The sequence below is a fragment of the Notolepis coatsorum genome (genome assembly GCF_963971535.1).
Source record: "Notolepis coatsorum genome assembly, chromosome: 11".
Lineage (NCBI taxonomy): Eukaryota > Metazoa > Chordata > Actinopteri > Aulopiformes > Paralepididae > Notolepis > Notolepis coatsorum.
The window spans coordinates 67679141-67703040 of record NC_140175.1 but is presented as its reverse complement, the minus strand read 5'-3'; the positions used below and the strand labels follow the sequence as shown (position 1 = coordinate 67703040).

The 23900-nt window shown below is 43.1% G+C and overlaps 1 protein-coding gene across 1 annotated transcript in view; it reads right to left on the bottom strand.

The window, feature by feature from the left end:
• Nucleotides 1–23900, bottom strand: part of sfswap (splicing factor SWAP) — a gene marked incomplete at its 3' end in the record, with an annotated part of 295870 nt that overhangs the window by 183548 nt on the left and 88422 nt on the right. Inside the window, exons 9-10 of the mRNA XM_084324950.1 lie at nt 21559–21780; nt 20833–20926 (exon numbers count right to left, since the gene is read on the bottom strand). Of these exons, the coding sequence (XP_084181076.1) occupies nt 20833–20926; nt 21559–21780 (316 nt within the window). The remainder of the gene's footprint in view (nt 1–20832; nt 20927–21558; nt 21781–23900) is intronic.

Genomic DNA, 23900 nt, shown 5'->3' with positions numbered 1-23900 from the left:
CTATCACTCTCCCGTTCGGAGGTGTGTGTCGCGCGGACCTCCGTGCGGCAGGCCCCCCCCCCAAGTGCCCCCTCTCTCTCCCTCCCTCCTTCTCTCTTCCTTTCTGTCCTTTCTCTCCCACTCGGCTCTCGCTGATGAGACGAGGCAACTTTTTTCTTTTCTTTCTTTCAATCTCCCGTGTGGCGCGCGGCCGGCAGGTACCCCCCCGCCCCCCCCCCCCAAGTGCCCCCTCTCTCTCCCTCCCTCCCTCTCTCTTCCTTTCTCTCTGCTCCCTCTCGGCTCTCTCTTCCTCTCGGCCCCGCAGCCCCACTCGCTGTCTAGTCTAGGTAGAATGGGGGCGGGCATTAGCTCCAACCACAGAGCCAATCGCATCACTGTGTCTATCCACAGCGCCCAGTGACGTGCTCAGGGACTTCAAATCAAAATGACCCGATTTACTAGAGGCACAGAGGGGTTGGGCTGAAACGGAGCAATTCGCCAATTGGTATTTAGACCCTAAAACACATTGATACGAACTCCTATTACTATAATACAATGCTAGAGACTGAAAAATGACATTTATAATGCATGGGACCTTTAAGTTCTATATGATGAACCTCTGAAGGTAATTATTGTGTGTATACCGGTATATATGAAGTTCATTATTTAAGTTATAAGAAAAGACCATATAAGTATATACTACTACAAATGTTTGTATGTAATATGCATTTATTACAGAGCTTCTCTCAAAACTGAGTAAATAAATCAAATCAAATTTATTTATAATTAAGCATTACATCACACGCAGGAGTGGTTTGTGACCAATAAACCATGCCTAGGGGTGGTTGTTAGGCCCGAGGCGCAGCCGAGGGTCGTTAGACCCCCCTAGGCATGGTTTATTGGTCACAAATCACGACTGCACGTGGTGTAAAGCTTTTATACAACTGCCAGATTCATCCAACCTTATTTCTATACAATAAACACACATTAATCGAAGATTTATTGAAAAAACCATCCGCCAGAAAAAGTAGTTCCCACAACTCCATGTGGAAGCAGCTTGAAGTGCATCCAACCAAACTAACACATCCAACTGTGTATTATTGGAATGATTGAAAGAAGTTGCCTCATGTGGAAGCAGCTTGAAGTGCATCCAACCAACTAACACATCCAACTGTGTATTATTGGAATGATTGATTGAAAATTTATTAAAACGTTTTCTTTGCCCTATAGGAAAAAAACGTTTTCTTCGCCCTATTTTTTTATTTATTTCTTTTAGCCTAAACTTAACCAGTTGGAAACCAGGGGTACAGTAATAAAATTAGCAATCAACCAATCAATCAATTCAATAGACCATGCTCACTTAAAACAGCGCTGCTTCTCTCTCAGTCTGACTCCCCCGCTGTTGCAGGCAGGAGTGTGTGTGTGTGTGTGTGCGTGTGTGTGTGTGTGTGTGTGTGTGTGTCACAGTGTGTGTGTGCGTGTGTGTGTGTATGTGTGTGTGTGTGTGTGTGTGTGTGTGTGTGTGTGTGTATGTGTGTGTTTGTGGGTACGCCAGCGTCGGACAGTGTGAGAGAGAACGCTGCAGTCGGAAAGTAGGAAGGAAGAAATGTAAATCAATCAATTAATCTATCAATCAATCCGCGATTTTTCTTTTGTTCTAGATTGAGTCAAGACCCATCAATTACATCATCCAACATTGTTTAAAATACTAACACATTCCCCTTGACAGAATCGCTTCATATTTAGTCGTTATGGTGCTTTCAACATAACCATTTGTTACTCCGCGATCCTGTTTTCTCCCGGAGTGAGCCGGGGAGGGTTATGTGATTTGGTTGTGGGCGGGTCCTGAGCCCAGGACCGTGGATTGTTGTCAATAAAGACGTGTGAATGGCCAATCAGAATTGAGAAATTTGCATGCCGTTGTATAAGGCCCGACAACACACGTTAATGTCCCCATGGGCCGTACAGGTCTTCTTTAAACAAGTCAAGAAGAAAACATAACAATAAGTCAAGAACAGAACAAGAACACCATAAGGTCCAAAAAATTTAAGATAAATGCAAATAAATGAAAGAATGCAAGCACTCCCAGACATACCCCACGCGAAGGTAAGGAAAAACTCACTAAAACCTAACAATAGGATACCTTCTCATGTTTGAATGCAGCAGGAAGGAGGGTTGAAGCAGGGAGGTCCTGTTCAGAACAGTGTAACATGCGCCAAGGTAATAAGTAACAACACAAAACTGCATCACCAAGGCATCTGAATATAGGGGTTTGAGATGCACTGAGAGCACTTTACTCCCGATGCCAATTCTGATTACTTTAACTAGTAGAAACTGCTAGCAAGAGCATTGGCCAAAAACAGATCCATTACATTAATGACCAATATAGACTTAAGACCATTAGGTTGGGAGTGAATTTCAGAGCCAGACTCCGTTTGAAGAAGAGCAGTAGCTCTAAACATCACTACTCAGGTGCAATACATAAGTGGACTTTTTTTTAGCCCTGCAGCATGAAAGCGTTTTATTTATTGTCTATTTTCATTTGTACACTTTCGTCTCGGCACCTGCCCTCTTTGGTTCGGATGCATGTGAAGACTCCTACTTGTATGAATACATTTTCAGACAGATTCATGTTCTCATGATGTTACGAGACTCGTCCTAGATACAAGGCGTGCTAGGGCCGGGTAACACAATTTCTCTCACTTTACAAGACAATAATTCTCTCCTAATCTGATGTGTCCTTGATGGGCCCAGGCCCGAGCAACACAATGTATTCATATTTCAAAACTCGCTAGAGTGGGAGACAACAAGGCAACAGGACAAAAGAAAACAAATGAAATGCATTTTCATTTTTCAATGTGCCAGCTTGGGAGAGGTTCAAGTGAGACGCAGGGACGCAGCGAGGAAGCTTTGTCAAGGTTGAGAGCAGAGTCACAAATGCTAGCTTATATAACACAGGCTAAGCTCCAAGACTGCATCACCAAGGCCTCTGAATCTGCAAATACCAGATGCATTGATACCATTTTGTCACTGATGGCAATTCTGATTACTCCAAGTAATAGTCATAGACAAACATTTTTTTTTAAACATGTAAATCCAAACCAGTACTTTTAAATGATCTTTATGAGGTCACTGGACTAAAAAGTATTTGAGATATAAACACCTTCATAAGCAACCTTTTTTCATTTAATTTTATTAAATTGTTCTAATTGAAAAGAAGTTTCCCCGCCTTTCCTGTAGTCATTGAGAAACACTACTGAACTATGCATTGTAATAAACTATGTAATTTGCCTACCCATCTGCACATGTTCTACTCATTTAAATGATGTGGTGCAGATTGTGGATAATTAAATATGTATTTCGACGAGATGGGTCAAGCTCAGAGAACTTTTGAACGGCGACCCAAAAAATGTGCCTGTACGCTGCATGACGATGTAGCAATGTGCTACAAATAAATCGGATGGTTGCATGATTGCCGTTCTCCGATTGATGGACCTGCCCTATATATACCCCCACCCCCTCACATGTTTGTACAGTGTGAGGATATTATTCTCTGATGCAGCTTCAACATTTTGTATCCTGCAGCTGTGGAATGGTTTTGAATCTGCGTACATTTCCTCTGACTGCAAGAGTCTCAAGAGGCTCATGAATTGTCAACACAATGCATTCAAATTTAAACACACGCTAGAGGCAAGACAGGCCGTCTCGACAAAGAGGGAGAAAAGTTATTTTCTGTTGCGTTTCGTTTTCTACATGGAGCAGGCTGGAGAGTTTAGGTAGTACAGCAGGGAGCAGGCTGGAGAGTTTAGGTAGTACAGCATTTTGTTTTCTACATGGAGCTGGAGAGTGTAGGTAGTACAGCAGGGAGCAGGCTGGATAGTGTAGGTAGTACAGCAGGGAGCAGGCTGGAGAGTGTAGGTAGTACAGCAGGGAGCAGGCTGGAGAGTGTAGGTAGTACAGCAGGGAGCAGGCTGGAGAGTGTAGGTAGTACAGCAGGGAGCAGGCTGGAGAGTTTACAGCAGGGAACTTGAGTAGTGGGGATGGTCGTCTCGTTTCTACTTACATTCCCAGTCCTAAAAGTTGGAGCACACCCGCTCACTCGTTAAAAAAGCAATTGGTCAAGCATAACGTTAGCCAAAAAATTGGCGATCCCGTGTCTAGTTTCGATAAGTGAAATTGAACAATACAAAAAGTTTAGTTTTAAAATCGAAAATTGCTAACGCGTTTTTCTAACAAAAACACTAGGGCAGAGGGCGGCTGAGTGGCGCAGTGGGTAAGGCGCTTGCCACTAACGCAGAAGATGCTGGTATCAAGCGCAGATCGCGGCGTTGCTACCGGCTTAGGCGGCCGTCATACTAACACAATTGGCAGTGTTAGTGGGAAAGCCGGTGGGTGGGAATTGGACGTTGTGGACAGCGACTCCTACAGGTCGGTTGGGTGACGCCGGTGCGGCGGAAACGGGATGTATCGGGGGGAAGCGTGAGCCTCCCACGCGTTACTCCTCGCCACTGAGAGTTCGAGCTGCTGCGGTGAAAAGATGCGACAGGCTGCCTCCTTGTGTACCGGAGGGGACACGTGATGCAAGGCTTCTATCCTCACTACAGCCGACCAGTTGGAGGCATAGTCTAGCAACATTCAAGACAGGGAAGAATTGGAAATACGAAATTGGGATGGGAGAAAAATAGAAAATGGGGAGAAAAGGTGGATAAAAAAAAAAACACTAGGGCTGGATGGATGAATGTAAGGCCGGGAGGTATACCGTCATGCAAATGTTTGTATAACACCATCGTCCACAATATATTACAGTGTATCATAAAACATATTTCAAGTAAAAAAAAATAAGATAAAAAAATACCGTTTCTTGCAGCAGTATTATGAAAGAAAATAGTTTGTCATGTACCATTATACAAAATGACCCTTATACGGTTATATAAGACGTCACGGTGACCAATTGCAGCCACTCTTATTGTCTGGGACGAAATACGGCCACGCCCCACTCCCAGTAAAAAGTGGGAATCTCTAGAATGGGTTTGGGGCGACGCTGTATACGGAAGTGGCTCTCAAGGTGACAAATTAGACAACACTTTCTGTTGTCAGTAGATGGCAACATTGGTTTAAAATTAAAAGGTGAAAATGTTGAAAACGCAACACTGCATTTCCCAAGAGCGTTAGCACAGGTCGCAGGTCACTGGGATGCGTCTCTATATTCTTCGACGTAATCTGAACAGCGGTAAACTATTACTGCGACCTCGGTATAGCGACCGCGAATGGTAAACTAATTATCTTAACAGAAGTGCGCTGGTAGCGTTACATATGTTGTCTAAAGGGGGACATATGGTACAATTTAAGATTCTAATGATAATCGGCATATAAAGGACAACATAGAGCATCGTTAATTTGTAAGAAACCTCAATGAAAACGGTGCAGGGTGCTATTGTTATGAAAATGTGATAGAATCCTATAAAAATGTGGACGCATTTGGTATACGTTCCGTTAACACAAACTAAATGACACCATCACTCAGGCTGCTGAATCTGAGCTGCCAACACCGCTTTGTCATTGCCGTTACCGATTCCAAGTACTACCCGGTATATTCAATTATCTGCTGATACCGAGTACAGATCCAATATTTTTCCTTTCACTGAAGGATAAAGATTCAGTCCCTTTGGTTTGGTTCACTGGGGGGGGGGGGGGGGGGGGGTGATGGTGAGAGAAATGTATTTTCAGAGGGAATAGTTTTTGTGCTCCAGTTTCATGGAACAAACTCCATTGTGTCTTAATGTTTGGTTTTGGTATCCAACGTGATTGTCATGATGTCATCACACTCCAAAAAGACGCAGCCTACTTGGCATGCCAACATTGGCTGGGCAGAGCAGAATGCAGTTTAGATTTGAGTTGGGTGTGTGCCTGAGGCAAAACAAGACCCCGGCGCCACAGATTGTCCTCTGTCCTCTCTCTGAACCCACACGGCATTTCACAAAGCCCCCTATTCAAACAACCCATCAGACACCTCAGGTGAATCGCCCCGTAATGCCCACAGGCCAGTTGCCACATTCATCGGTATCGCAAGATCATTATACTTAAGGAACCTAGGCTGGTAAACACTGGCTTTTGTAGGAGATGGACCTGTCTACGTGCTTTAATTCCACATCAGATATAAGATCTATTACAGAGTCGCTGCGAATAGTGTCTGCTTTGGAATGGGATGACGAGGGGGGACTGGAGCGTTGGCTGGTGCGGTGCATTGTCTGCAGTTCCATTGCAGGTGTGTGATTGCCGTTGGGAGAGTGGTTTTGCCATGATGGCGCCGGGAACAAAGAGGAGATGAGCTGCTCCCACATTTCCATACATCCTCCTAAGCTGTTATGGCTCGCATTCAAAAGGATCCAAGTGAAGTGAAAATCTTTTTTGGAAAAGCAATGTGTATCACAGCTGCCTTCTTAAAAATACTCATTTTGAACAAGTTAATATAGGTCTCTGAGGTCCCCTAAACGTGTCTTTGAATTTTCTTTTGCAGAAAATACCACTCTGAGTATGCATTCTAGCATGCCTCTATACCCCTCCGTTTCAGTCCTTTTCTCAAGGGTCTGTAGCTTTCAAAAGCACCCCGGCACTATGGGGCTTCCAGCTCACGCAATTCAGATCGAACTGGCAGTTGCAGATCAAATAATGAATTAAGATCCAGCAACTGCATATCCTGTTTCCCATGTAAGATGATGTTAGAACCATATTATAGTGAACCTTTTAGGTGGAAAACGAGTAAGCCGCCATGTAACTACATATAAAGGAATTCATCTGTGTCTGTGTGAAATTCACATATCGTTAGCCTCATAGCATAATTGCCTAAGTCATTTTTCAAGACTTTCGGAAAAGAAGAAAAAACTAATGTTGGCACAAGTCACATGAGTGTCAAGTCAAGTCAAGTCAAGAGTTTTATTTGTCACGGCATACAAGTATACAAGTATACATGATACATGAGTGAGTATACATGAGTGAGTTAGGCAGAAAGGGATTCTTAAAATAACAAGGTTCTGATTGGCTGAGGACACAGCCACTAAGCCAGGGTGGTGCAGCAGTGTGAGGAGAGTAGAGTTAGGCAGAAATATCAATTTGACCAAAAAATGACTTAGGCAATTATGCTATGAGGCTAGGCAGAAAGGGATTCTTAAAATAACAAGGTTCTGATTGGCTGAGGACACAGCCACTAAGCCAGGGTGGTGCAGCAGTGTGAGGAGAGTAGAGTTAGGCAGAAATATCAATTTGACCAAAAAATTACTTAGGCAATTATGCTATGAGGCTAACGATATCTCAAGAACTGTTCATCCGATTGCCTTCACACTTGTATTGCTGAGGACCCAGGGGAGTGCAGTGTTGAATGTGGTGCCAAACCTTACTCCGTAACCGTAACTCTCAGAAACAAAATTCTCCAGACAAATCTATCCATGTAAACTACGCCCTTTTGTGTGTATTTTGTCCAAATCGGTTCATTTCTTTCACTACTACACATTTTGAGTAACCCTCAATCTCTGGAACAGGCTGAAAAAGTTACTTTTTTCAGATTTTTGATATACCATACAGTTTTGTTACAGCTGGCCCTCAAAGCTTGCTCAAATGCTGTGGGCAGTGCTTATAGAAATGTAATATCTCCTGAACGCTTTGGGCTATTATAACCAAAGTTGGTGGATATGTGTAGATATGATGTCTCAGTGGCCACAACATATTTGGTGCAATTTGGCCAATAGGTGGCACTGTAGCAGCATCATACATTTAAATAAATGTATTCTCCTGACTGTCCTTTGCTTATCTTTAGAACCATTCATTTGGTGTATTGCTGAGGGCCCAAGTAAGTGCAGTGTCGAAGCTGATTGGATGCACGGTTCTTCAGAAGGCTGCAAGCTGCAATTCCGCCATTCTTCACAATGCCAATTCTTCCAGGGGCCAAGCAATCGACTAGTTCCGAATGGGCACACGGCCCAGCGGGCACACGCTTCTAACAGTCTCGTTTTGAACGGGCACTGCGCTAGTCTTGAAAGACAGACACAGAAGTCAAGGACCACCCTCTGCACTTGATGTAGGAGGGAGAGGCACATCTGAACGGCTTGTCTAAAGGCACAGTTTCATCACACAAAAATGTGAATAATTACCTAAGGGCAGGTGAGGGGATTACCAGGGACTCGAGGCAAGAATGTCCTCGACAGTTCATATAGATAATAACCCGATATCGGTGTTACAGGTGCAAGAAAAGGATACAAAATGGATAATTCATAATTTGCTCATTGCCATGAGATTCCATAATTTTTAAAACACAGGTTTTAATTTTGATTAAATTACCCCATCACTTACCTCATGTAATTAGTTCACATGGGCAATAAAACCGCCATATAGAAAAGGGTAATTTCAGACCCACATTAACATGAGCGATTGTCTCATTCAAAATGCAGGTTTTGATCAAATTGAAAAATGACCCTTCATTATCTATTCACATGGACGATGAAGCCAGTTTATAGAAAAAGTTAATTTCCCATCCAGACCTGGACATATACAGACGTGAACAGTGTTTAATGTGTTTTGAATGTGTAACCCTGTCTCTGCCGGTTTGTGTTTTATGCCATGCTAGGTGCCTTCTGGCTTCTTGTGCTGTTTGGTGAGCCGAAGACAATGTTCCACCTTGGTGGACAATACAGTTGTATGAAATTCAATTCAGTTAAATAACCAGAGCTCCTCTCCCCCTACCAAACATCTGGGTCCCTCAGATCTACCTCAGCATTGCCTCCTCTCCACCCCTCCAAATCCAACCTCTGCAGTTTCAGGGACATAGCTCCTCTCCAGGGCAGCTCCCAGGCTCTGGACCACACTACTTTGAGACAGTAGGGACTCAATGAATGAATGAATGAATGAATGAATGAATGAAAACTTGTATTTAAAATGGACACCACAGCTACATTGGACCATTCAGTGGACATACCAGATGTGTTGTTTTGCGTGTTTATAGCACAAGTGATAGTTTTCAACACTAGTCCATTGAGGCTTTTCTAAAAGATAGAATAAAATTAACAGTATAATACATAATTAAAATCACAAATCAGAACAAAGTTACCAGAACAAGAGGCCATGATCAAAATAACAAAATCAGTCCGCGTCTACATATGCGAGCACTGCTGCTTTGATTCAGCCATACCTTGAGTCCTCTGCTGAAGACGTTGGCATTGGACTCCAGTTTTAAGCCAGTAGGCAGCGAGTTCCATAAGTTTGCCCCTTTAACAGAGAAGGCAGACTGTCCAAACGAACTCTTGCACATGGGAACAGTACAGTCACCATTATTGGAAGCGTGTGTGTTTGCTCTGCTAGAGCTCCAACGTCTAACCACCAGTCCAGAAAATAATGATACATGATTGTGCAAACATTTAAAAACGAGTCTAATATTACAGAAAATTACTAAATTGTCAAACGTGAAAAGATTGTGCTTACTCAAAACACTGCAGTGATGCCATCGCATTGGTTTACGGTCCAAGATTTGTATAGCCCGTTTGTATATTATAGTTATGGAAGAGTCACATCTTTATTTTTCAATCCCACCTCAAGATCGACCTCTTCTCCTAGCCGTCCCATCTGGTAGCTGTACTTTTAAGATAATAGGATAACCAATGTGCTGTGAAGCATACATAACCAGCACACCGTTGGGGAGCAGCGGAGGGAGGCTAACCAGGCTAAACAATGACACACCTGCTAATTGGCCTAGAGGCCTCATTAAGGTCCTGAAGCACCCTGAATGGATTAGTGAATGCTTCCAATTAGGCTGTGGAGTGGCGGAGATGGGACAGGTACGGTTAGCAGGATGCAGAGCTGGTGGATGGGACACACATACACACACACTAAGACACACTTACAGACAGAGAGAGAAAGAGAGATACTCCCCTGATGGAGAAATATCAGCCCTGGACCCAAAACAGACACAGCTGATGCTCTGATGCCCAGTGAGCAAGTTGCATTCTTCTCTAATTCCACTCTCCTGCCATTACGGTTTATCTCATCACTTTCGCTAAGTGATTAGAGACAGAGAGAGAGATGTAGAGAGAGAACAGTAGGGGTGGGGGGAAAATCGATACGTAGTATCGCAATACTTTGCGTGGCGATACTGTATCGATACAGGGACGCCAAGTATCGATATTTAATTATTCATAAAAAATGTATTATTATTATTATTATTTTTTTAGCCCATTCTCCGCCACCACTTTGATTCGTCCTAATCCATTCTCTGCCAGCTCTATTTGTCTATGGAGATGTTCATCTACTTTGCAGGGCTATAACTTTTTAAATTGTATTGCTAAATTGACATTACTATGGCCCATTCAACATCGATTAGCTATCGTTCAGGATGTATAAAGGTTTTACTTTTTCATTCACACATTCATACTAAAATACCGTCCAGAGTATAAATATGTTTTTATCGTTTTCTGCTGTATTTCATAGAACGTGACATATAGCCATTTATGCATATATTAGATCATCAAATGCAGTTTGATAGCTATTAACGTCAGATTAAAAATTTCAATTGTACAAGGTCCTAAACGTCATGACTCATCATCTGCTGGTGACCGGAGGGGGGGGGGGGGGGGGTCGTTTATAATGCAATGACCGACGTTAAATGATTCATGTTGTATGGGTGATATATAGATTAGAGCAGTTTGTATGGTTAATAATAATCAAAAACGCTGAAACTCACTGCAACTTCCTCTTACCGTTGGGTGATCATCGTGGAGCAAAAAGATCTCTATTATGGGATGTTAATCTAGATGAACCATTTCCGGGTTGTATAATACTATATACGTCCAAATAACGTTGTTTATTGAGTTATGGCAACCGATCGATTATCCAGTGTGTCGAGATGGAGCCCCGGGAGCGATAGCGAGTGGCGGACGGAATAGGGGGGACACCAAGCACTTCCGGCCCCACTTCCCCACTTCCGGTTTGGCCGATCGGCCACCAGGTGGCGATATTGAACCGTTGGAGAGTTGAGTGGAGATCCACAGCACCAGTCAAGGATCCGTCGGTGAAATATGAATACCATGACAGAAATTTGAAATATTGATCTCGATGACGGCGTAATCAGTCATTGGCAGATTAAGCATGGCGAGGAATGACGGCTTAATCCGTCATTGGCGAAAAAAGGGTTAATAAGGAAGTTGCATTGTTCATTTCAATACCTGTAATAGTAAAGTAGTCCACACACACACACACATGTGCATTGAGTTAAGTTGGAATATGACTAATACAAACAGTTCAGTTTGTCAGGTACATGCAACACAGATTACAGTGTTTACATCCGTCTGCTTGAGAAAATACCATGGTCTGCAATAAAAATGATTGAAGTGAGATGAACAGACTGAACTTTATTTGATTAGATAAAACATGTTGACAGTTTTACTTTGCAGTTGAAAAAAGGTAATAAATTAAATTTGATCAAAAATATATAATAATAATAATCGCAATACTCAGCATATCGCGATATATTTAGTATCGCGATACTATCGTATCGTGACACAAGTATCGCGATAGTATCGTATTGTGAGGTATCTGGCGATTCCCACCCCTAGAGAACAGGTATGGCTAGTTATTAGAGACAGAGCGATGTAGAGAGAACAAATATGGCTAGGTGATTAGAGACAGAGGAGAAAGATGTAGAGAGAATACAGGAATGGCTAGGTGATTAGAGACAGAGATATATATGTAGAGAGAGAATAGGTATGGCTAGGTGATTAGAGACAGAGACAATGATGTAGAGAGAGAACAGGTATGGCTAGGTGATTAGAGACAGAGGACAATGATGTAGAGAGAGAACAGGTATGGCTATGTGATTAGAGACAGAGGACAAGGATGTAGAGAGAACAGGTATGGCTAGGTGATTAGAGACAGAGGACAAGGACGTAGAGAGTACAGGTATGGCTAGGTGATTAGAGACAGACAGAGATGTAGAGAGATAACAGGTATGGCTAGGTGATTAGAGACAGAGGAGAAGGATGTAGAGAGAGTACAGGTATGGCTAGGTTATAGAGACAGAGGAGAAGGATGTAGAGAGAGTACAGGTATGGCTAGGTGATTAGAGACAGAGGAGAAGGATGTAGAGAAAGTACAGGTATAGCTAGGGATGCGGAGCGTAAGCAGTATTAAAAGGCAGCCGTCTGAAATGGTGCTGATAAGAAAAAGAGAAGGGGGCTGCTTTACCGCAGCGAGGCAGGCAGGAGGAGAGAGAGGGGAGATGGAGGGGAGCGATTCCTGAAAGCTGAAGCATTCAGAGCACCAGCCCCCAGCCTTTAGGGAAAGAAAGAGAGGATTTAGAGGAAAATAAGATTACTGGTGCCTCTCGAAGGTGGTTTCAATTCCATATTGAACCCCCCCCTCTCGGATAAAATACTGGTTGCCTCGCCTCACCTCACATTGACGTTACCATGACCTTACATCAGTCCCAAATCAATAGAAAGATGGGTAATGGCTCCAAACCGTCTCAACTTTCATCATGACAGATGGCGTTGAATAGTCAAGCACAGATCAAAAGGATGGAGGGACAGACGAAGAGACAGACAGAAACCTATTAACATTTCGATCAAAAATCTCAGACAAGGCCAGACACACAGACTGACATCTCTCATTCAGAACATTCTCCAAAATTAATAATTTCCAATTAGCTAGATTATCCAGTTTTTCTTTTGTTTTGTTTTAAATTGAGAAAAAGTTTTCTAATTAAATATTTTTTAAGTTATATCATTTCCAGGCAGCAAGCGCCCGCTGCATGCATTACTTGCCTAGCTGAATAAGACCAATCGTTAGAAAGCAAAGCTTAAAAAAACACTGGTTTGAAAAAGGCTAGGGATGCACCGAATCCGACTTTTTCAGTCCCGATACCGATACCTGGGTTTGGGTATCAGCCAATACCGATACCGATCCAATACCCATTGTCCAATTTTTTTTTACAAAAAAAGTAACAAAAACAAAAGAAAATTATCCACGTTTTTATTATATATATATTCAAATATATTTCGTTTTTAAGAATTGTAAGTGTGTTTTTGATTTGTTGTAAACAAAGACAGAAAAGAAACTTCATTCATTCAATTAATAAACTGTATGCCTCACTGTCACTGTGTGGAAGAGACTGGGATCATTATTTTGTGCAAGGCAACATCAGGCTTGACTTAAAACATTACTTTCTTAACTTAGTGAAACTAAATGTAACAAATGAACACATAGATATAAAAGAATGGTTATTTCTATTAAATTATATTTGTTTTTTTATCGATTCTTTTTTACCGATACCCGATCCAGCTATTTTACTGATATCAGCGGCCAATACCGATATCGGATCGGTGCATCCCTAAAAAAAGCTCAACGGCAGACCAAGGACAGGCAGCTTTTATATCACTAGGCTGCTTCATTTGTTTACTATGATGTTATTAACTTGAGTTGGCCAGCGTGTTTCAGGAATATAAACAGGCCACTTTAGAGCACTTAAACACAAACGCATCTGCTCTCAAATCGGCACCACAAACAGGCTCGTTAAGAAATCAGAAGAGAACCATTCTCCCTGCTCATCACCAAACACAAGTGAACACAAATGTGTTCGTAATGGCTTTCAGATGACAGGTGGGTTGTTAATAGCCAGCAATGCAGCACAAAGTAGATGATGAGTATAATGGTGCGATGGGGAGGGCCTCCTCAAATTCTCTCTCTCTCGCTCCCTCTCTCTAAGCAAGGCATTGAGCAAGGCATTGAGGAAGGAGGGGATGGAGACAAAGGTTACATTTCTCTCTGTGAGAGTGTTTCTGAAAGAGCTGCAGGGCTTGACATAACCTTGCACAGAGGTTGGCTTCATCTCATCAGGTTTCAAGCTTGTTCCCGAACAACATTGGTTCAGGCTCATCAGTGTCTTCTGAGGATCTACTGTCGGTTACAAGCAAAGATACTCTGCCAAGTACCGGTCATATTCCAAACAGTTTCAAAGGACGACTTCCCAGATGTCCAACAGACTACCTGGCAGGTCAGGTTAGTTTAGTGGAAAGCTAGTATCTAGATCCCATAGCCAGGAACGGTCAATATAAACCTATCCCTTAACCACTCCGACCACCTAAGAAATTAAAAGTGAATGTACACCTTGACGTCCTTCCCAGCTATGAGATCTAGACACCTACCCAGTGGAAACTGTCATCCCTGGGACTGTGTGTCACCCTGCTGAAGGGAACGCCATCGTACCAACAACATATGAAAGGACATGTGTTCCTATCGCTTGTATTTCTCAAATAACCTCTGGGTCCATACTATACATCCAATCAATGGAGAGCTTTTTTGATCTATGGACAACAAAAGAGGAAACACTTTGATCTGAGCCTTGAAAGTGGCTTTTGAAGACGCAACCATAAGAGAAGGCTGGAAAATGAAAGACAACATGGACCAAAGAACGACCGCTTACCCCCTGGGACTCATAAACCATTAAATAACTAGTGTCAAAACACACGGCTGAGAGGATGGGAGAGAGGGAGAGGGAGGGGGAGAGGGAGAGAGGGAGAGAGAGAGGCAGAGAGAAAGAGAGGCAGGGAGAAAGAGAGGCAGAGAGAAGGAGAGGCAGAGAGAGGGTTAAGGGTGATAAATAAGCTGTTCTCTCTAGCACACAAAGCCACCTGCAAGCAAACACTTTTTTTTGCCGTCCATTAACCCCATGTAAATGTAGTTGTACTTTGTAGACCTAAACCTATATTTTATAGTATAGCTATGGGTCTAATAACGCCGTCGAGTCTCATTGAGCTGCTTCTGGTCAACGTGCAAAAAACAGATTATTTTTTCATCCGTACATTTCCGTTTTGAATATGAACATAGTCCGGCCGCTTCTGAGCAATTCCAGGGAAAAGACACGAAAACAGCGTTTTTGTGTAATTCAATAAACACGTTGTAATTTTTCGCCTGATTATCGGATATTCCTGAAATCAACGCTAGATCATCACTATTATCCTTTGTCGTGCACGCATGCAGTGTGATTTAGACAGGGTGCAATAATGCCGGAAGGCGTTAGAGGGCGGTATAATACCGTCTGCCAGCTCAGACACACTCAGAACAGTATGCACAAGGTGCCCCGCAGAATTATGAATGGCAATAGATAGGGATGTCCCGATCGCCTTTTTTTGCTTCCGATCCGATCCCGAGCATGTGATTTTAAATATCTATCGATCCGATCGTTTCCGATCCGATCTTTCACATTAGTAATCAATTTTGACGCATTTTTGTCAGAAACTGGCAGAGCGAGACAAGCCCATCTGTTGCTTATAATAGTCCGGGGCGCGAGAGCGGAGGCTTTTGTTATTACATTCACCCTGAGAAATGTGCTTCTGCTTCATATGAGAAATATTAAAAGTTTCAATATATGTTTGCACATTAGTATACATTCAGTGTTCGACTTACGTAATGGTCCATTCTGGTCTCAAACGCCGACGATAAACCTCAGTCACGTAACGTTATCCTCCAGGTGAAAATTTTGTCTGAAAACTTCGCCTCCAGCCTGCTGCTTCATGAGTTTTTCCTCCACGCGGAATCTCCTCCTTGCAAACATTGCAACTGGCTTGACTTTCTTTTAAAATGCTTAGTTCCAAACCTCTGACATTAAGTCTAGCTGCTCAAGTCAGTGGATATTAACCGTGTTTCGGGAGCGACGTGTTGTTGTTGTGGTCGCGTGTAGCGTGTAGCGTCTAAATTAAAGGGAATGTTTGTTGCAACGGTGAAAATTAAAGGGGAATGTGTTTGTTGTGGATAATTATTCTGCTCTGTGTGACAATAAATACATTAATGATGATATATTATATGTACTTTAAAACCAAAACTAAGGCCTCCGTATGAGTTTAAGACGTGGACATGGTCATGTTTGTTGAATAAAATTTTTCTTTTTTTGACTGCCGATTTTTATTATTATTTTTCCCGATCCCCGATACTCTGAAAAGCACGTGATCGACGCCGATTCCGATCACGTGATCGGATCGGGACATCCCTAGCAATAGATAATAAAAGAAATACCGTGACAGAAACGTAGATCTACGTTTTCGACAATCAACGATCGAGCGACAGAACCGTAGATCTACGTTTTCGGCAATCAAAGTGTTAATCTGTTAAAAAATAATATATATATTTATAAAATATCCTCAAACTAAATCCTCAATTGTAATAAAGTGATTAATCTGATTAAATAAGTATTTATTTTTTTATTAAATCAACTTTCTTTAATGAATATAACTCATCAGTTTCGTCAACATAAATAATCCAATAAGGGCACAGTTGGTACGAACGTGATGGTGTGCCAAGCTGATGCAGATAGGCTAGATCAGGGGTCGGCAATAGGCGGCCCGCGGGCCGACATTGGCCCGCCAGCAATAATTTCTGGCCCGTCAGATTAATTTGTGAATGATATTTATTTTACACGCGGGAAATATTCACTCGGGACGCCAGGGTGTCTTTTATTGTGAAGCTGTATCTATCTACCGGTAGTCATCAAAAGCATGTCTGACACCATAGCCAATTGAAATGCTAGAAATGGTCACGTGTACTGGGAGAACCAATGGAATAGTCCCACCGGGCCGTGTGTATATTTCCCTAACGCACTTTCACTTCCGCGTTCGAGATGCGAGCAAGTAACAACATGTGTTAAAAAAAACAAAACAAACATCTTTGGATAGCTTCTTTGCAACGGGGAAATATAACGCCCCTTTTAATAAACAGGAGCCATACTTAAAATACGGGTTTATCGTAACAGGTCTGTGATTCTTGCGTGCCGAGCCGACGTCCTCTCTGCATAATATGTGGTGACAACAACAACAGCGAGGCAATGATGACAACTGTGTTCAAGTTGGCAGATAAAGTAGCTGCATTCAACGCCAATCTGGAATTGGAGGGCGGCGAGTGGATATTGGACATGTTTCAAACATTAGCAGGGATTTTGGAGGACTTAACAACAAACAAGGTATGGTGAGTCGTGTTTTCATGCATTCTGGTTCATCACCTGCCGCGGTGATCTGCAACAGCTGATCTGCTGTTCATGAATGAATGAATGGATGAATGAAAACTTTATTTAACAGATTGCAGAATGGGTACAATACAGTACGGCGCAATACACACAATTGTTAACACTATGGCGACCGTTCGGCGCCGTCTAATATGGTGCCAGAGGACAGAGGTTTGTTTACAAACCGATGTACTTTCAAAGAGCTTTATATATCATTTATAGTATTGCTATCTGTCCATTCTCATTGTCACTTGAGTGCATAAACTGTGCCTTCATAATGGCTTAAAGAAAATAAAAATCCATCGGTTGGTTGTCATTTTATAGCGTCGTGAATATAAGGTATAACACACTTTTCGTCTAGGCTTTTTCCCCGGGAGCTTAGATAATAGGCTAAACGTTGGCGCCGTTATATCAAACGCCATTTCTGCTGTATATATACGAATGAAATAAAACAAACTGCGTAGCATCCGGACTATTACAGAGCATCTATGGATGAAATGGGGGCGGCGGGGAACGCCGATTACTATTATTGATTAGCAATACAGTGTGCGTTCAATATAGCATTTTCATTGACCAATCACGTTACGTTATAAAACAATGTCCAATCCAGCTGTAATTTGGGGTAATATTATCCTACCGTCAGGCCATGTGATCGCCGGCAGCATTTCCTCACCACTCATCGGATTCTGGTAGATCGATATGCACATTGGCTAATCATAAATCCCATTATTGCACGCTGAAAAAAACGCTCGCCAAACTAATCCAAGATGGAGGATGTTCGGCTGGGATCAGGGAACTATGATCCGCCCACAGGACTGTACTTAAAAAAATAAAATAAAAATCACAATGATACTGCAGTGGAGCGATGGCGCCCCTAAGCGGGTTTGGCCGGTACTGCATGTTTCGAAAATCAAATATCTGAAAAGAGGCTGGTAGTGGATCGGGTACCTAAGAAGCGCTATAAATAAGGAATAAAACAATAACAACTCGTCACGTATATACTCGTGGCTCTGGTCCACATCACGCTTTTTCAAAACGCGTATATATACGTGGACGGACGCCATAGTGTTAAGGGGATGCAGACCAGAGAAAAACGTTTGTCTTGTTTACATCAGGGTCCGCCATTTGCGAGTGCTCGCTTATGCCTGTTTTTTACTGTTGTGAAGCACTGCGAACTGCAACCTCTGTATGAAAAGTGCTATACAAATAAAGTTATTATTATTATTATTATTATTATTAAGTGTATGCACCCGCCGCAGTGCTGCATTTTTCACTATCAGTATATTAAATTAGCCATTGTTTTTGATCCTGGCCCGCCAAGCAAAGGCTTGGGGAAAATCTGGCCCAAATAAAGTTATTATTATTATTATTATTATTAAGTGTATGCACCCGCCGCAGTGCTGCATTTTTCACTATCAGTATATTAAATTAGCCATTGTTTTTGATCCTGGCCCGCCAAGCAAAGGCTTGGGGAAAATCTGGCCCGTGGCCAGACCTAATTGCCGACCCCTGGGCTAGATCATTTATGATAAATGTTTTATTAAAATTTTTATGACGAGTCATATACTATAATATTAGTGTAGCCTAATTGTTACGAAGGATCAGATTAAACCGAATATATATATTTATTGATTGATATATATTGCATAATATTTGTATATCGTCTGATATCCCTTGTGTATTCTTTGTACACATACACGGAATATCCCTTTAACCTAGTACAGACCATAATATTTCGTTCTCCTATTGGACAGCGGTCCCTTAGGCGCCACTGCCATACCCCCAAGGTCTGGTTCAAAGTCACCGCCAAAGACATGCCTGTACATGAACGGCTCTGCGCAAGAATACGAGACAGGAATAAGGCTGGTACTAGTTTGTTCGCCTAACGTATAAATATGGCGCAGGTGAATACAGAAGTAGTTCGAGTTACCCAAGTGAAGCCTCACACCACGATACAACGTGCGGTGAAGTAGGGCCCGTTTGGCCCCAAATAGAGCATTGAGACCGCGTGCGAATTGATAGCTGAAGTATCAGAGTTTAACGCTGTACCGTCGAGTTCGACCTATTCTATTAATTCAGTAATAGTCTATTTATGTATAGTGTATCGTGCGGCTACCGTTCTACAGTGACCAGCATCACCAACGTTTCCTCGTACCAGCTAGTGTGCTTATCCAGGCTGGGCAGCTTACCCTGGCGCCTTCACCCGAGGAGCCCTAGACGAGGACCGTGTGGACATGTACACTGGATAACCTACCCGACGACTGCATAGCCCTTTTCGGCTGGATTATATTTGCTTTGGTCCTGTATCTGATGGAGCGGAGAATCGTCTACACCCACAATTGTGTGGGATTTACCCTGTGAGGAGCATCGTCGAGCCCGCCTCTAGGACGCCCAAGGCTGGCTAGCTTTCTTCAATGTGGAGCTGCATACCGGAGAATAGCTGCTGCTTTCGTCTGCCGATCAAGGGAGTAGTGTACCGTCTCCCGTAGCAGGAGCTTATTGAGTCCCCGTTGATCCAGACTTTCGTTACCGACAAATCCTCTCCCCTTGCTGGCCTACAACCGGAGGGACCCTACCAGTATCTCCCGCTGCCTTACTAGTGTACCATAGATATAATTCCTAAGATACAGGTGGTATTCATTATCTCCTGCGTAATATGATAATGGACTTACGTTATTGATTTACTCACGCACATTCTTTCGCCTTATAAGCGCGACCCTACGTAAAGTATTGTTATATACTATCATTGCTGCTAATAAATATTATTATAACCCAGATTTGTGTGGAACCGTGTCATTGTGGAGGTGTTCATATCATATACCTGTGTACTGTATGGCCAGTAGTAATGTACATAAGACAGTAGTGGTTTAATGATACCATACTTATTAATACAGTCAGGGAATTGTACCCCTCAGTTACACTAATCTTTATCTGCAACTGTGAAGAAAAACCCCATTGGTTTAAACAATGAATAGACACATACAAATATATATATAAAAAATAAAAAATAAAATAAAAAATTACTAATTCGAATGTTGATTTCGAATTCTAACGCCAACGTAACGAACGAAGGTCCGAACGTTCGAACGTTTGGGCTCAGCCCTATACGTAACATAAGAGGATGTCAGAGGAAAACAGATGACATTACAATCATTAGTGTGTCCAGTGACCCCAAAGCAATATTTACTATTCAAATAGAGTTGTCACTTGGTATCAGCCGATGCTTCAAAAGCTTTGGATTCAGGGGCGGCCGGGTAGCACAGCGGACTAAGCGGCTGTCTACCACCGCAGAGACACTGGTATCGGCTGTCAGCGGTGCCTCCAGCTTGGCCGGTCATCATACTGGCACAATTGGCAGTGTCAGCGGGAGGGAAGCCAGTGGGTGGTAATCTGGTCGTTGTAAACAGCGACTCCTACAGGTCGGTCAGGGCGCCTGCACAGCGAGGGAGGGAAATGGTGAAGGTAGTGTGACCTCCCACACGTTACACTTCACCAATGAGAGTCCTCGCTGCCAGGTGAAAAGAGGCTGCTGGCTGTCTCCTATGTATCGGAGGAAGCATGTGATAGACTTCAGGGCTCCCTAGACCGACCAGTGGGGGGCACATGCGCGCAACGACCAGGAAAGGGGGGGGGGGGGGGGGGGGGATTTGGCTAAATTGGGATGGGAGAAAAATCGGAGAAAAAGTGGATAAAAAATTAAAATAAAGCTTTGGATTCAGAATCTAAAGTGAAAATGTGGTATTGGTATTGGTATTGGTACCTACCACCCACACCCCCACCCCCCCCCCCCCCCCCCCACACACACACACACACACACACACTACCTCAGGCAGGCTGATTCCCTCTTTCTGCATGAAGTAATTCTTCTTAAACTCGTAATAGGTGTTGTACTGGTTCCAGGACTGTAGGAAGTCAAACCTGCAGTGAAGGGAGCCAGACAGACGAAGAATGAGCCAAGAGATGATGGATACCCCCCTACTCTACTCTAAATACATGTTTGAATTAACCAGGTTTCACTGCCTCTGATAAGTCTTTCTCTGCATTTTTCCCTCTAAAATATATGCTGTGTTTTCTACCTTATTTTCTACCTTGAATGATTTGAATGATTCCCAGTGGCCTTGTTGTTGCCTATACATATTATTGTATGCTCCCAGATTGTCTTCAACTAGTTCCGTGCAAGAGCATTCCAACCGCATATAATATAATGATGTGTAATGTACTGTGTACATGTAATGTTGTAATGTGAAGGGCTAATAACAATGATTGTAGGTGGTTTTCCCTCATCTTCAGCGTTAAAGGTAGAATTTGTAACGCTGTCAAAACAGTGACATCTAGCCACCTTTTATTATAATTTTTTTTAATGTTGGCGGGTCCAAAATGAATGTTGTTGTTTACATGTTATCCCCGTCCTACTTCCCCCACGTGGAACATCGGGGATGTTTGTCCACCGTAATGTGGGAGTTTGCAAAGCCCTTTGAGGTATCCAACTGTGATAATGAACCACACAAATGACACAAACTTGACAAATCAGGAGCTCTAGACTCGCTCACCGTGGGTCGTTCTTGGCACGGACGCTGGACTCAAACTTGCCACCGTTCCTGGCCACATACTCTGCCAGCTTGTCTATGACCGGCTGGATGTCAGGAGGGGGAGGGATGATGGCTGTCGGTGCTGTCGGTGCCATCGGTGCTGTCGGTGCCATCAGTGCTGTCGGTGCAGCTGCCACCGGAGCCACAGGAACCAATGGAGCCACAGGAGCCGGGGGCCTCGAACTGTCACATCAAGAGACAGACGGAGAAAAGGCAGAGGAAGAGGGATAGATGCTTTGACACAGCCTCCAGTCAGACTGAGAGATGTCTTTAATACGGCGAAGGGTGCAGCCTGTCCTTGCATTGGTTGGCATTGCTGTATGAAAGATTGACTCTCCTGGTCTGGCGCAATGAATCTCCACATCCCCAACGGCGCCAACATCACCTCATCTATAATGTACGCCTTTCGACAGAAACGTGTATCCAAGTTTCAGAAGACAAATTCCTGGTATATGCAAAAAATGGATCTTGCAATACGTTAATAATTAGGGCTAACCTTCAAATTTATTTTTGGCATTCGAAGCTTCGGGCCGAGATTCGATTTTAATTCGAAGCGTCGAGGAAAAAAAAATTAAAAAAAATAAATTTTATATATAATATTTGTTTATGTTGTGGGACTTGTACAGCACTTTGTTCAACTTTGTCAGTGCTGTAAAGTTTAAACCTTTTTAAATCTTAGACAAACGAAACACTTTGCTTTCATGAAATATTGTAAGCCGTCATTTGAGGCTTTATAAAAGCAGCACAATGAACACAAATCTGTCAGTGCCGAGTCCGACCTCATCTTAAACAGCATTGCTTGTTGTAGTTAACCCATTCTCCGCCGATGACGTGTTTACACGTCATTCTCCGCCATGCGTAATCTGCCAATGACGCCTAAAGGCATCTTTGAGATCAATATTTCATATTTTCGTCATGGTATTCACATTTCACCCACGGAGTCTTGGCTGGTGCTGTAGGACCAGGGCTGTACGCTAAGCTTTTTCACTAGGGGCACACTTGCCCCTAAATGAGAAATTTAGGGGCAAAAAATATTTTTTAGGGGCAAATTTTTAAATAACAATTTTACCATTATTTATATCGATTGTTTTTGATTTAAAAAAAAATTATTTTATATAAATTTTTTTTTAAATAAAATATATATATTATATAATTATACTTGTAGTTGTATTATCTGCGAGACATCGCCACCACGCAACAAGTCAAAATGCTCGCTATATGCAACCAGCTCCACTGTCTGTGTGTACTCGAGTAGCCTCCAGCTACGGCCAGGATTCTCCGGAGCTGCAGCTGGACCCTATACTGTAGCCTCCAGCTACGGCCAGGATTCTCCGGCGCTGCAGCTGGACCCTATTGACTATATTGAGCGTGCCCTCAGCTCGAATACGCATCGACTCAGTGTTATAAGACATTGATATCAGGAGCTATCTGTAGCTATTTAGTTTAATGGGACGTTTCGTTTTGAACAGTGAGCTAACGCGAGCTATCATGCACTACTAGACTTGCTGGAGCATTTGTTGATATCAGTAGCTAGCCAGCTGGCAGGCTCACCGAGGTACCAGTGTCCCACTAGAGACTAGTGTTTACAACAGCCACGGGTGCGGGAGGGAGGAGGAGCAGCAGACGCCGCAGCTCTCTCCGTGTGTCTGAGTTCAGTTCAGTTCGGCTCACTATAGGAGGTCGAACGTGTCGAAAATATGAAGCAATACTAACTTTACTTTTCTTCATAGCTAAATGAATCAGACAGTCAGCCAGTCTATCAGAGTGAGTGCTCAGTCGATTGTTCCTGCTGATCATACCTGCTGAGTGCTCACTGCTCAGCTCGCGTGAGTGACGTCATCGCGCCATCACACGCCTTGGATAATTTAGGAGTGAAATGCGAATGCAAGGCTTGAAAGCACTACTCGCAAGCCCGCCCCCAGATAATATTTACCAATCGCAACGGCCAATTAAAGGGGCAATTCGCGATCATCTCGTCGCAGTGTACAGCCCTGTGTAGGACTCCGCACAACTCTGCAACGCTTCAATACCGCCACCTGGTGGCCGATCGGCGAGTTGCCAAAACCGGAAGTGGCCTGAAGTGCTTAGTCCGTCCCCTATTCCGTCCGGCCACTCGCTATCGCTCGCGGGACTCTATCCAGACACCGTGGATATCGATCCATTGCCATAACTCAATAAACAACATGATTGGACGTATATTAGTATTATACAAACCTGGAACTGGATCACCTAGATCAACATCACATAACTGGGATCTGTTTGCGTTAATATATGCATTTATGGCTATATCTCACGTTCTATGA